Source organism: Lissotriton vulgaris, chromosome 2_1 (assembly GCF_964263255.1).
Source record: "Lissotriton vulgaris chromosome 2_1, aLisVul1.2, whole genome shotgun sequence".
Classification (NCBI taxonomy): domain Eukaryota; kingdom Metazoa; phylum Chordata; class Amphibia; order Caudata; family Salamandridae; genus Lissotriton; species Lissotriton vulgaris.
The window spans coordinates 579,494,397-579,509,441 of NC_141687.1; the positions used below are offsets into that span (position 1 = coordinate 579,494,397).

At 42.3% G+C, this 15,045-nt stretch overlaps 1 protein-coding gene across 3 annotated transcripts in view; it reads right to left on the reverse strand.

The window, feature by feature from the left end:
• The window catches only part of DAGLA (diacylglycerol lipase alpha), a 642,479-nt gene that overhangs the window by 32,995 nt on the left and 594,439 nt on the right, over positions 1-15,045 (reverse strand). For 2 of the 3 annotated variants that reach the window (XM_086955592.1, XM_086955591.1), the window contains exons 11-13: positions 6,142-6,225; positions 5,666-5,743; positions 4,731-4,811 (exon numbers count right to left, since the gene is read on the reverse strand). The exons of the other annotated variant lie outside the window; for it this stretch is intronic. In XM_086955592.1, coding sequence (XP_086811718.1) covers positions 4,731-4,811; positions 5,666-5,743; positions 6,142-6,225 — 243 coding nt within the window. The remainder of the gene's footprint in view (positions 1-4,730; positions 4,812-5,665; positions 5,744-6,141; positions 6,226-15,045) is intronic. 3 annotated transcript variants of the gene reach the window in all.

The following is a 15,045-nucleotide window of genomic DNA, read 5'->3' on the forward strand; positions in this document are numbered from 1 at the left end:
TTACATGATTAAAATAAGATTCATAGAGGCATTCAGACTGAATATTTTACTACTGTGTTACCAATATCATAGATGGACTGCTAATTCTTCACTACAGTTTAAACCAATAGGCTGAAGTGTTTCAAAATCAATAATAAATCTTGATTCTAAGGTTCTCAATTGATGGAGTCTGTCTCCCCTCTCACGGTTTAATTGACTGCATCTAACACCACATATTTGAGTAAATTGTCATTCTGATCATGGTACTTCTTAAAGTGACGAGCAACAGGGTACTGTTCATTGTTATTCCTGATTGCTCTCTTATGCTCTAATATCCTGATCTATGCCCTGTGCTTTGTACTGCCAATATAAAATTTTCCACAGGGACAAATTAGACAGTAAACACAAAATTCCGTATTGCAATCAAAGGGCCCTTTGATTGTGAACATTCTATAACTGTTCGGTACCTTGATCTTCATACAGTTATTACTACCCTTGCAGGCTTTACATTTCATGCAGCACTCAAAACCCCCTGAACTTGAGTTTTTAGATTTGTTTTTAGATGTCACTGCGTTTTTGCTTAAATCATCCTTCAATGATTTCCCCTTTCTAAAGGTTATCTGAGGGGTCTCTTTCACATGTTTACTCAAGAAAGCATCTGTGGTTAAGATTGGCCAATTCTTGGTCAAGATTTGGCACTTCCTGAATTTGATCAATGACCTATCTTGGGAGCCTGACTATCTACTGATCACCTTGGATGTGACCAGTTTATATACATCTATTAAACATGATTCAGGTATTCAAGCTACTACATACTGAAATGTTGGTTGATATGACGTACTATTGTTTAACCAACAATTTCTTCTACTTCAATGATCAACTATACAGACAGACACAAGGGACGGCGATGGGCACCTGCTTCGCTCCCAGCTACGCAAACTTGTTCATGGGCTGGTGGGAGGAGCAGGTGTCCAGTAGCCAAGGTGACCAGGGAGAGCGGGTCATTTTTTGGACCCGCTTTATAGATGACATATTCATGATATGGAAAGGAGACAAAACAAGTGCTAGAAACTACTTCTCAGCCCTTAATGAAAATGTTTGGAATATCAAGCTAACATCTCACATCAGTAAAGAAAAAGTAATATTCTTAGATGTGACAGTGGAAATAAAAGACCACAAACTAGTAACAAAACTCCATAGAAAAGAAACTGTGGGCAACAGTCTCCTTTTTGCCTCTAGTGCCCACCCCTACAGTCTTATTCAAAGTATTCCCTACGGGGAATTACTAAGAGCTAACAGGAATAGTAGCAGTATGGCAGAATTTGAAGCAGAGAAATCAGTGATGATTGACCGGTTCAGTGAGAGAGGATATACTAATAAGACAATCAGCCAAGCAATTGAAAGAGTCAACAAGATACCAAGAGCTGACTTATTGGTACCCAAACAAAGGTTGTTAAAAGAGGAAGAAGATACGGTGAGATTTATCACCACTTATTCAGGTCAAGCCTTTAGGGTTCGCCAAATCTTGACCAAGAATTGGCCAATCTTAACCACAGATGCTTTCTTGCGTAAACATGTGAAAGAGACCCCTCAGATAACCTTTAGAAAGGGGAAATCATTGAAGGATGATTTAAGCAAAAACGCAGTGACATCTAAAAACAAATCTAAAAACTCAAGTTCAGGGGGTTTTGAGTGCTGCATGAAATGTAAAGCCGGCAAAGGTAGTAATAACTGTATGAAGATCAAGGTACCGAACAGTTCTAGAATGTTCACAATCAAAGGGCCCTTTGATTGCAATACTGAATTTTGTGTTTACTATCTAATTTGTCCCTGTGGAAAATTTTCTATTGGCAGTACAAAGCTCAGGGCAAAGATCAGGATATTAGAGCATAAGAGAGCAATCAGGAATAACAATGAACAGTACCCTGTTGCTCGTCACTTTAAGAAGTACCATGATCAGATTGACAATTTACTCAAATATGTGGTGTTAGATGCAGTCAATCAATCCGTGAGAGGGGGAGACAGACTCCATCAATTGAGAACCTTAGAATCAAGATTTATTATTGATTTTGAAACACTACAGCCTATTGGTTTGAACTGTAGTGAAGAATTAGCAGTCCATCTATGATATTGGTAACAGTAGTAAAAGATTCAGTCTGAATGCCTCTATGAATCTTATTTTAATCATGTAAATACAAATGAGAACTGACTTTTTAAGCTTTTATGCACATTTTTGCTATTTTATCTTTTGTTTGTACAGGAATTAAGGATCGAGTGAAACATCCTGGGACACTATGGAACTGAGCAATAGCACAATGATCGAATGTTGTCTTTGATATGAATGCTCATTCTTGGGCGGACACTGTTTAATACACTCATGCCCACTTGGGCAATACGGTCTGGGTCGAGCACCTAAAATGTATATTGTGTGACATCGAACAATTAATACCAGCCCACTGGGGCAAAATGTACTATTTAAAATTGTTAAAATGTACTGTATGGCGTCATATCTTGACAATGTGTTATATACTAACTTTCACCATTCAAAGATGTCTGCCAAAATCTCTAAGCAGAGTGACCAGTACTAGTCCGCTTTCTGTGCAAACTATTTGGTATGTAAATAGCACCTAGCACAAATGAATTTTACCGTGACCAAGCCTTAGTGAGTCAGTAGGCAGCTACCAGATTCTGTGCCTTAAATAAAAAACACTTAAGCATCCAGAGGCAGCCTGTGTGTTTTCTTCGTAAAGGGAGAGACTTGGATTGACATATATATATATATATCTCTATCTATCTATCTATCTATCTATCTATCTATCTATCTATATATATATATATATAGAGATATATATATATATATATATATATATCCATCACACCTCCTTTGATAAGGAAATGAGTACGCACTCACTAAGTCCTTCGTTTCCCAAGATTTTATTCACAGTGATTTCCAGCATATAAGTAAAAAATTTCAATCCAACGCGTTTCGCTACAAACGTGTAGCTTGCTCACGGTTAATACTATGCAAAGCTTAAGCCACTCCTATTTCTACGGAGGGCCCGCCAAAGACTGTAGAATCATTGCATCACTTCCTGTTGCTTATACCGGAAGTGAACTGGGAAATGTAGTTTTAACAAACCATCTTCCGTTAAATTTTATATTTCAGGATTTCTGGCATAATTTTTTTTTTCTTTTTTTTAAATATTTTTATATATATATATATATATATTCTATCCCATCTTTATTAGTACCTTGAAATCAAGGGGACTCCCATTGTATTTTAATTAGGCATTACCGGACGATTTACAGCTCATGGTAAGGTCTGATAGACTGAGAATACCAGCCCTTCAACAGTCCCCATCTCATATTGAGCCTTATCTTTGTAACCTTTCTCATGGGGCACACCCCTTCCTTCCAACTCAATGACTTACTCAGACTTTCTCCCCTTCACCCACCCCATCCAAGATGTCTTCATCCAGGAAGCTTACTACCCCCATTGCCTGACGAGCTTTCCTTTCAATCGCATGACAAACTTTCCCAATATCAACAATTGGTCATGTGAAATAATGTATTGCTCTTGTGACAAGATGTAAAAACAATCAACCATGCATATATTGTTCTTTTGTACATTTTACACAGATTTGAGAAATTCTTTTATTAAGCCGTAATGAAATTTCTAAACTTTAGGCAACGTAGACTGGCTTTTTTACATTTACAACTACTTCCAAATTTGTACACATGCATAGTTTTAGCACAATGTTTTGGGGCGGTTATCTTCAGAAGGAAATCGCTATCTGGTGAGCAGATCATTACTACCTTATGCTAAACTGTGTTGGTACTTTTTTTCCCTAGTTTAACCTATTTTTATCCATTTTACTGTATTGTATTTTACTATGTACACTTTTATGATACACCTTATGAATCGAATAAAGTATATATTGATTGTCAACCCCATCCTTCCCCCGCAGTTCAATGATCGCCCCATCCTTCTCATCTTTTATTCAACTTACACATAGCTCTTACATTCCAACCCCATCTCAGATAGCTCCAGTCTCCCAGGTTCAGCACAACTTACTGCCAGTGCTCCATCCTTCCAACCTACAACAAAATCTTTCAATACTTATCCTTCTGGTACAGGTAACTGAAAGCTCAGTCCGGATCCCTAGCAGCTTCTACCCTTTCTGTAACCCCCAACCGTCTTATTCTTCCAAATATAACACACTCACAGCTCATTACTTTTAAGCCCAAATTATCTGCAGAGTTGTCTTTCCGACTTCCCGACTCACTGACAGGCCCTTTCGCATATCTTTTCTGAGTGACAGTTCTATCCTTACAACATCAGCTCACTCTCTGCTGCCCCCTCCTCTTCGACCTTCCTAAATCTCCTCACTCTGCCTCACACGTCAACTCCCCGATTGCTCCCATCCTGCTGCTAACATTCTTCCAATCCATTGACCAGCCAATGCTTCCAACCAGTTATCCCATATTCCGTTCTCCCATATTCCCATCTCCCAAGGGCTTCCTCCGTACAAGGCGTCTGTCACTGCTACACAACAGACAGTGCACAATTGTCTAGACTACAGTGTACTGAAGGGTATGAACTGTGGATACACTATCAGCTGCGGCAGATAGAGAAGCTGTCTCGCAGAACACTTTCCAAGAGGAAAGGACACCATGCACAACCAGGCTGGAAGACCGCATCAATACACCCCTATTGCTGCATACAGGTTGACACTGGAGAAAAGACTGACCAAGTCATGCCCAAAAGCTTGAGACAGCACCATCTCCTGCTCCAGTTTCTTCTTGATGTACTCTGCAGACAAGACCATCCCCTGCCATCAACAAGAGAAAAAAGAAAAGCAACACATACGGGTGAATAAGGGACCAGTGAAGCAAAAAAGGAGAGGAAACAGGAAAATTAATTAGAGGGAAAGATGTTTTATAGACACAAAAGAAAAGATACTAAATTGACTTATGCACAGCCCTAACATCACCAATAGGTATGCCTCTGTGGAATAGGTAGGTACAAGTGACATACTCTACAAGAGAGGCATTCAAGGAACTAAGAGGTAGGGAAATAGAAGAGTGGCAACAAAAGTAATATAAACGTCCACAGAGACATATGAAATTCATTTCCCAGGGAGAAGCCTCTACTGAGTCACACAACCGCACAGAAACCATAAGGCCTGATTTAGAGTTTGGCGATGAGTTTCATCATCATAAACGTGATGGATATCTAGCCCACCGTATAAAGGTGCACACGATAGAATGCACTTGGAATAAGGCGGGCAGGATATCCATCACATTTGTGATGAAGTAACCCATCCACCAAACTAAATCAGGCCCATAGTTTGAGTGCAACACGAAGAAGCAGGGTAGGTAGATAAGTGACAGCAACAGTGAAACAGTACACAGGCACGGACTTGCAAAAAAGCTGCACGGGTAGACAAAAGTACAGTTTCATCAGAGGAAGTCCGCAAAGAAGAAACCGTGAATCATTTAATTCTGGTGTGACAGAGACAGGAAGATAGTGAGATACACAGCAGTGTTGAAAGATTGGCAGAAGGGTGCACATAATCGATATCCAAGAAGAAACAAAATATAGACAGATACACACATAGTGAGAAACAAAAACTGAGCAACAGAAATAAAAATAGATGCAGAAATAAAGCTATGTTTACTGTACCTTATGACCCAGCCATGTGCCATGCTGACCCTCCACCGGGAGGCGTTCTGCATCCCCTGTGAGATCCGTCAGGGCATCCTGAGATCAGAGAAGCCAAAGCAGTTCAGCCGGTTAGGTTACTGTGTGAGGAGGGGATGAAATTGGGTATGAAGTGTAAGGAATGCTGCAGATGTGTCTGCTTGAGAAGAGGGCGAGGGGTGGCCAGTGAATGTGATATGTTGGTGGGAGTACTGACACAGACTCTGATTTAGAGTTTGGTGGACGGGATACTCCATCAAGAAAGTGACGGATGTCCTGCCCGATGTATCACAAATGCATTACATCCAATGGCACTTGTAGTAAGGTGGACGGCATTTCCGTAATATTAGTGACCGAGTATCCACCTGCCAAACTCTAAATTAGGCCCTTAGTGCTGGATTTGATTGTGGCATTGTTAGATGAGATTCACTTTTTGTATATGTGGAAAATGCACTTACCTTGGGTGAGAGAGTCCCTCGAATGCTGATCACCACCCTTTTCTTGTCATGATCCACTGCCACAAAGAAGGGCGTTTCATAGACCTAAGAGCAAGAAGGGCAGACTGATGTTTAGGTTGCGCGAAATATGTGAGACAAACATGGAATAGCAACCAGACAATTGAAACTGCTATTGACTTGTAACAAAGGCACTCAAGAATGTACCTGTCACAGAGTATGGGTCTAATGTATCCAACGCATTTACCCATTCCGTATCTATAGGAAAATGTGTTAGTATAAAGGAGCCTATAGGTTTACACTTTCTGTGTGGGTAGAGCCAGAGCACACTTTTAAATACAGAAAACAAATCCTCGATCCACATTAACAGATTCAGTGTCTAATAACACCCTGCTGATTTTAAAAAGAACCCAGGATTCCTCTGGACTTAAACACCATGACCAGGACTGTTATGAAGACTTTACACTGGGGAATCAGCTAATGTTTGCCTTTCGGTATAGTGAGTAGACTCATCCAAGAAAAATAACATGCTTCCGAAGTAGCGTTACAGGTAAGTAGGACATTCCTCTGTAGCTTTAATGATGCACAGATTCAAATATTTTTAGTCAGCAACAACCACGATGACAATCTCTACGTAGACCACAGTGTTGTGTAGTTCCTACCAATCCGTAGGATCTGCGCATTGTTCGGACAACATTAACTATGGGCTTGATGTCAAGACTTATTCCAAACATCCCCGCAGGGTATATTGGCCGGCTCACAGTACCACTGTAAGCCCCCTTAACCCCTTCGATGCTCATGACGAGCTCAGCTCGTCATGAGGCACGGTTGAGCTGTGCTGATGACGAGCTGAGCTCGTCATCAACAATAAGAATGCAGAATAAGCAGCACAGGAGAGGAATTGCTGCAGCAGCAATGGTGTTAAGCTACGAAGGAGAGAATAGTTTCAGGCAATCACTGAACAGGACAACCCGGATTTCTCTGGAATCACAGATACTGTACAGAACCTTTCACTCAGTCACTCATGCTCACTAATTCTCAGAGAAATATACAGAGAATACACAGTGGAACGTTAAAAAAAATATTTATTGAACCAACGTTATTCTTGCAAAAGATAAGTTTGCTGTAATGATTAGTAGACAGAAGCAGATAAACGTGATTACAAGCACCAAGAGCGTAAATAGTAGCTATAGTTCTACCATGGTGCTAAACAAATCTATATATGCAGTTATATGAAGAAGGCAGTAATCTGGCGTACTCCTACTATGCGAATCCTACTCTACATGTACGTACAGTGTTTGTAGGTGTAGAGCCAAGAATCTCCCCCCCCCCCATGGGACGATCCAACCCCATTACCTGATGGTATAGAGCGAAGGACCCCGTCTTGGACACCCCTCACAAGATGTAAGGTTGCTGTGTGGTGATTTCTCAGCGTGCAAGACCCACAGTGTCAGCGGAAGTACCTCCTCTACTAATCTACCAGGATGCTCATCTTTTATAATTGAAAGCAGCCTTGCGATGTACGCATAGAATAGTGATGATGTGGATCTGTACATAGTCCTATCGCCCCGCCGATGAAGATTGCAATGACATTTGTACATAGTAAGGAACAAGACCTTATACATGATGTTCAGGGTGTTGTGCAAAGCTAGATGTAAAACACGTTTAGCTTCAGAGAAACTAATCTAACATTGTCATGATTGCAAAATATATGCAAAAGGTCACACCCTAGAAATGTTATTTGTGAGTAAAAACGAAAAAATAAGCTGCTTAGCTACATGGGCAAAACCTAGAAATATAACAATAGAAAATGCATTTATGTAATGATGTAGGGAATTGCATATTTTTACTTAATTTGTTAAACGATTTTAGGTCAGTGGAGAAATTCCCTATGTGATATTGACACTAGGTGCTAATAAGTAAATGAAATATATTTGGTACAAGTTTGTATAACATTTATTAATATTAACCTTAGATGCGAGAACATTTTAACCTGGGGTCTTTGATGTATACCCAGGGGGTCTGCAACAGTGTTTGAATATTAAACATATTTAGAAAATAAAATGTATAAACATAAATAAAAAAGCTTAATTGAACATTTTAAAACGCTCTGAATATATCATGGAATTTGAAATTGGAGGCTTAAAATTAAGTTGGCATCCTTAGCTTAATTGGTGGGAGTAGCAAAAGTCCAGTCAACATTCTAGCACGGGTGATAAGGAGTCTTAACTGAGAACCCTCAGAAAAACGCTGAGGTAGCTACCTTCTTCCACGCATAGAGTGGTAATTCAAGGTATGATTTTGTCATGTCTAGACTATGGGAATTCACTATATTTTGGAAGTCCTCAATCAATGATAAAAAACTTCAGAGGATCCGAAATGCAGCGGATCGTACACTCCTGGGACTACCAAAATGTTACTCTGTCTCTACTGCACCAGCAGCATTACATTGGCTACCAGTAAATAAAAGGATACTGTATCGCTATATGCTATAAAGCACACTGGGTGTTGACAGACGCGGCCCGTGGAGGGAGTTGCGGGGGGGGGGGGCAGATAGGCGGGGCAGGGTGGGGGGTGATAAACACCGGAACATGGATGACTGCAGGTAAGTAAACAATTAAATGAACGCGATGCAGGGCGCGCTACGAAATTCGTTTTATTCATTTAATTGTTTACTTACCTGCAATCTTCCATATTCCGGTGTTTATCACCCCCCCACCCTGCTCCTCCCCTGCCCCGCCCCGCCTGTCTGCCCCACCGCAAGTCACTCCACGGGCCGCGGCTGGGTGTTGAACATGATGGGCCCACAACAGGTGCAACTTCTCACAAGCCCCTAATGTCCCGGCAGATCACTGCGCTCTGCAACTCTAGGTTTGCTTACTGTCACAAAAATCAAAAAAGTCAGGAATGGAGGACATTCATTTTCGAATCTGGTCTCTAAGTTATGGAACACCTTACCAGTAGCAATAAGGAAGAACAAGGAGGAACAAAGTTTAAGAAAACAGCTTAAGACATTTCTGTTTATAGAACATGTACTCTGTAAATAAAGCCTGAGAAGCCCTAGAGCTCTGGGAGGCCCGTTGGGTAACCATGCTCTATAGAATTGTCAAGAATAGATGGAGAGTAGAACTGAGGCACTAGTATGCGCAACAAAAGCTCAACTTGTACTTGTAGCAAAAAATGAGGAAGGAATACACATTTTGTATTCACCATGAAGATTATGTTCACTACTTTGTCATCCTTGCTCTTCCTACCGTCCATTCTTTTGGGAGTAGGTCTTTTGTAGAACCTCCGGGACAAATGAGGCATTACTTCTGAAAAATATCTAAAAGAAAAACCCTGCAAAAAAGATGAATGATTGTTTGTGCAGCAGTCTTACATGTCTCTGCAATAGGGTTGTGCATCTTGAGATCAACAGATGCTACCTCTGATTTAGTGCTTTGAGCAGAAAGTTTGTTGAGATCAGAAATTGCACAATGTTGGTATGAATGTGAAATAAAGTAAACAAAAATGATTATTTACTTGTTGGAGTAGGTTTGCAGCTTGATGAGTTGTCTGGAATTGCATGCTGTGGATTATTCCGCCATCTAGTGGTTTGGTACAGAATTGTCTTTCTTCTCTCTCTTTTTTAGTTTTTTCATTTCCATCGCCATAGACCACCATTTGGTATGTTCATCCTCCTGTGACATCAGATGTGTGTGTCGAAAGTTCCTGTGCGTGGTCACATCTTTAGATTATTTTTTTCTATTGGGGACTTGTAGAGGCTTGAACTGGCCTACTTTGTGGAGCTGATTTGGTGGCATGCGTGGTTAACTCATCTTCTCATTTCCAGGGAGACAGGTGGGTCACATGGAATCCAGAAAACTGTCCAAGCTGCAAAACTACTTCTACAGGTAAGCAACCATTTCCTTTTGCAGAATGAATCTTTTCTGGATTCCACATGCTATGCACTGATTTTATAGCGATATCTCTATCCTTAGGTAGGCTGGGATGAAATGTGCTTGAACTTGTTCACAGGGGTTTCAGCACCCTTTGACCCACTTGGCCCTGTGTATTTGTCCACACAGTCATGCTTTGTGAAGGTGTGTATGGGGGACCATGTAGCTGCAATACATATGCCATTGATGGAAGCATTTAATATAAAGACTAAGGTTGTTCCATTTTTAGGTTCCACAGTGCTTGCGAAATCTTTCGTATTTTAAAAAAAAAAAAATCTTAAAAGGGGCTTAGAATCCACCCACCTGGCTCCCAAGTCACTTTACTTACTATTGGCTAGCTCCCATGTGGTTCCCATGTTACTCTTGGCTGCATGCCATTGGAGGTTCACATAAGCCATGTCTACAACTTCGTGTACTACTCTTTCCTTTGCTGGCACCATTACACTTTCACCACAAGGTGTCTCTGGTGCGCTTTTGCAGCTAGCCTGATCAATGGATGTATTGTGGAAGAATCGTGTCCCTGGGGTTGATTTCCTTTTAGGATTACTTCATAGCCGCTGGTTAGGGTTCATTAACTCTTGCAGCAAACAATAGACTTTAGTAAATCATTCTATTCGATTATTTTAGTATTGTGACATTAGAATAGAAATGTAGTCAACACCAAATACATACTCTTCTACCCCAGTCTGCAGGCAACGGGTCTTGCCAATAAAATGTTGAAGCAGCCTTGGGTGCCCTGGATTATTCTTTAATTACAGAGAATTTGAGGTTGGGTATATATTAGTGTAAATAGGCTCATTTGTACTAAGACATATATGTATATATGATGTTTTTATCTCGCAATAATGGCTCCCCAAATAAACATGGCTTATAGGCACACCAAATAAATATGGATTGCAGGTTCGCCAAATAAACATGGCTTAAGGCTAAAAAATAAGAAAACGCTCTATGACAGGGGCAGCGTTGACTATGACATTGTGCTCGGCATGCTGCACAGCAGCTTGCGCTGCTGTGTAATATGGCTAAAGAAAATGTACTAAACCAATACTGGCCGTGTCAATGCTTGTTCCATGTGGGGTGCACCCTGGATTTATCTTCTAGTGGCCTTTCTACTGTTTGTAGCAAATGTGAATTGTCTGTACTATCCATTGTGCAATGGTTCCCTTAGTTACGAACGTTCCCTTGTTTGCTTGAACAAAGGAGACAAAGAATTTCTTTCTTGCTTTAGATTATATGCTTCCCGGAGGCAGTAAATGACTTCTCTTTGCACATCTAGCATGTGTAGGGCCCTTTCAACGGGTGTTTCTTGGCTTCTAGAAGAGAGCAGGTAGTTGTATAGTTTGGGTAACATGGAAGTGTGACAACACCTTAGGGAGGAGTTGCAGGGTTGTCCTCATGACTAATTTGTTCTTACAAGTTTGTTAGAATGGTTCTAGAATGGTGAGTGACACTATGTAGTGAAGTGATAGCAACTGCAAATGCCTTCATGACAAGTGTGTACCAACTTATGATGTAAATAAACTGTGGCTGTTCCAACACCACAAAAGGTCTTGATGTACATAACCGACGGGAAGGAAGGAACGGCGGGATGGCGCACGAGTTTTTCAAACTGCTTGGGGGTGGGGGTTCCAGCATGCTACTGTGCTTGGCTCCAGGGAATGTTGTGGCATTACTTACTTTCGTTGGGAGGCAGCTGAGCGCCTCCAGACGATGGGCTTTTTTTCTTCCTGGCTTGGAGGACCAGGAATGCGTGTCCTGAGCTGCTTTACACTGAGGGAGATGCTTGCCAGTTCGTTTTATAACTTAAGAGTTGCACTGCAGCTCACGCCTAATGTTATATATTTTACCTGAGACAGCTGGGCCTCCTTGAGCCTGGTGATTGCTGGGCAGGTAGCCCGTAGCATAATGGGAAACAGATGGTGTGCACCCTTGTACACTTACATTGTGAGGCCTTGATTTTGGAGGGCGTGTTTTTCGTTATTGAACTATCTATCGTGTGCACAACAGGGGTATTTAAGGAACCTTCGTTTCTACCATTTCTGGGGGTTTTCCACAATGGAGTGTGTGTGTTCACAACTATGGAGAGCAAGAAGTGTGCACAAAAGAGGCAGATGATTTCTTTTTCCTCTTTCTAATCAAAGTGGGCCTGGGGCTTAGAGACCTAAAAAGCCCAGGAACAGTCCCCTGCCAGTGCTGCTCATTTGACTGAGGCCAGGTCCAGTCCATGACCGAGGTGGCGGTCGCTAAAGTGTTGACTGCCAAGCATAAACAAAGGGAAACAAAGCTGGGTCTCCCACAGCAAAGGGAGATGCCCCGGATACTTCTTCAGATTCAGCTTCACAGGGTCCTAATACTTCAGCTTATGGAAAATACTTTTCCAGGGAGGATCTGGGCCAGATTTTGGATAATGTCATACGTAACGTGTGCTTTGAACAGCCATTGGCTCAGCCAGATGAAGAGGGCCTCTTCCCTCAGTATGCCACACCTTCGCTTTTGTTTCTACTTCTTCATAGCGAATTAGCGAACTGATTTTGAGCCACTGGAAGGAGATGGATCAATCCAGTACTCTGAGGTTTCTCCAAAAGATGCACGCCCTCACGAAGGGGGAGGAGGTATTTTTGTCTGACATTAGGGTGGGTTCAATCCTGGTGCCACTGATTGGCCGGACGGCGTTTAACCCAGAGGACTGCTTGCCTGCCGATGCTGTGGATCGTAAGTTTGATAGTGCTAAGAAATCTTTTGCTGCCAAATCTATATCCATGAAGGCATTTACTTATGTGGCATACACAGCAGTCTTTTGTAAAGGACTGAGTCACTGCCATCCAGTAGAATGTGGACATTTTAATTTGCAGCTGTAATGGAGCAGGGGGCGAAACGGATAGCCGATAATTCTTCAGATATTATTAGATTCACAACCATGGCTTCGGGTGCTTCTAACAAACAAGGGGGCACAAGATCTCCAGCTTTGTCGAGGATGTCCGACCACATATATTTGTGGGCACAGACAACATAATGGAGCAGAGAGTGATTTAGATTCAGGGGAAACAATGCCACATTGGCGAAATTGAGCAGGGAAATGACCTCCTCTCAAGACGTGTGTCTGATAAGGCAGGCATTTCTCGGGATTTGTGATGAGTGGGGGACTCCAGTAGCGGATTTATTCGCATCAGCACAGAATTGCCTTCTTCCCCTATTGTGTTCAAGGGTGAGGGAAGAGAGGGCTTTGGCAGTGGATACCCTTTCTTGTCCTTGGTCGAAGGGGACCCTTTATGTCTTCCAGCTTTTTCCTCTCCTTTGGAGGCTTTTGATCAGGTTGCAGCAGGAGAATTCTGTGATATTGGTAACTCCAGCATGACCCGCTCGGCTTGGTACCATATGATAATGACCGCGAAGATTATTGAAGAGGGTCACTCGTCTATTATTTCCATCCCCTCTCCTTCAGGTCGTCATTGACTCAGGCTGACAACTTAGAGGCTGAAAGGTCAGAGTTAAAGGTAAAGGGGGTTCTGAGAAGGTAGCTTCCTCCATTTAGGCTTCAGGTTGAGCAGGTGAAGGCGCTGGGTTTAAATGCAGGATTGTTTTGCTCTAGAATTAAAGGTATCCACTCTTAAGATCCAGTGGGCAGTCGTTAGGGCTTATAGGACGTCTTGGGGTAATTTACAAGATGCACGTGGGCTTGTCTAAAAGGCGTAAGGGGTTTCTTAATCCTAGGTCTTCGGCTAGACCGGGTTACCGGTCTTGGGATTTTTATGTATTCCTAGATGTGTTGCAGAGGTCTCCCTTTGAACCTCTTGAGAGGGTGGATTTGTGATTACTCACCTTGAAGACTTTCTTCCTGGGCCTTCTTTCATCCCTAAAGTAGATTCAGTATTCCATAGAGAGCAGGAGTTTATTTTACCAGTATTTCATCCCAATCCTTCTTCCCCTGAAGAGGTGGAGTTACATAATTTGGATGTTAAGCGGGCTATCTGATTGACAAGGATTGGGTTTCCGATAGCAGGATTACTTCTTCATTGATTGTTAATTCTGGGCCAGCCAGGAAAGGATCTAAACCTTCCTAACAGATGCCGAGTAGGTGGAGCAGATCTCTGGTAGCATTGGCATATAGGGAGCAGTGTTCAGCAGGGGTGGAAGGTAAATTGACCAGAGCCATATCCACTTCCCCTGAGGAGTCTCAAGGGGCATCTTTGATTGAAATTTGTAGGGCTCCAACATGGGCTATTATCTTTAACTTTGTGTGACATTACTGAGTAATGCAGGAAATTGACCTGGAGGAGATTATGGGTTCAAAACTGCTGTCTTCTATGAAGTAATAGAAGGTTTGATTCCATATTAAAATAAACTGAGTGGTGCATGTACAGTGAGTTGTCCTGGTATATATTATTGCTTGCTATTTCTCACTAAGGGTCTGATTACGATGTTGGGCAGATCGCAATTGACCGACCGACCGTTGGTTGCAGTACGCCCAACATCTGCCCCTGCTGACCGCCCTCCGCATTATGATGCGGCAGGAAGAAGCAGAAGCAGAGGCACCGTCCCCTGCTGTTCCGATGGGCTCCTTGGGCCGGTCGGAGCATCAGAGAGAAACACAACCCCATAATGACGGCGCACCAGCCTCCACTCCGCCGTCAGGATTATAATGTTACTTTCCAACATAGAAAGGCTGTCAGAAAGTGACTTTGTGTGTCCCTATCAGGGCCCCCTTGCCCCCTGGCCCTCCGTTATGGGGTCTGGGGGCAAGGTACGGGGCACACCTAAACAGCCCTGGACCGTGTGGCAGACACCACATGGTGGAGATGTTTAGAAATATCCATTTTTTAATGCTTGTGCTGCCGGCCTTTTCGCCCGCCGCAGAAGCAGCCATTGAAAAATAGATGGTTCTGCATCCATATTATGCGGTCAGAACCGCCAACCTATGGTCGGTTGGGTCCAATCCACAACGGACATCGTAATCAGGCCCTATGTAATT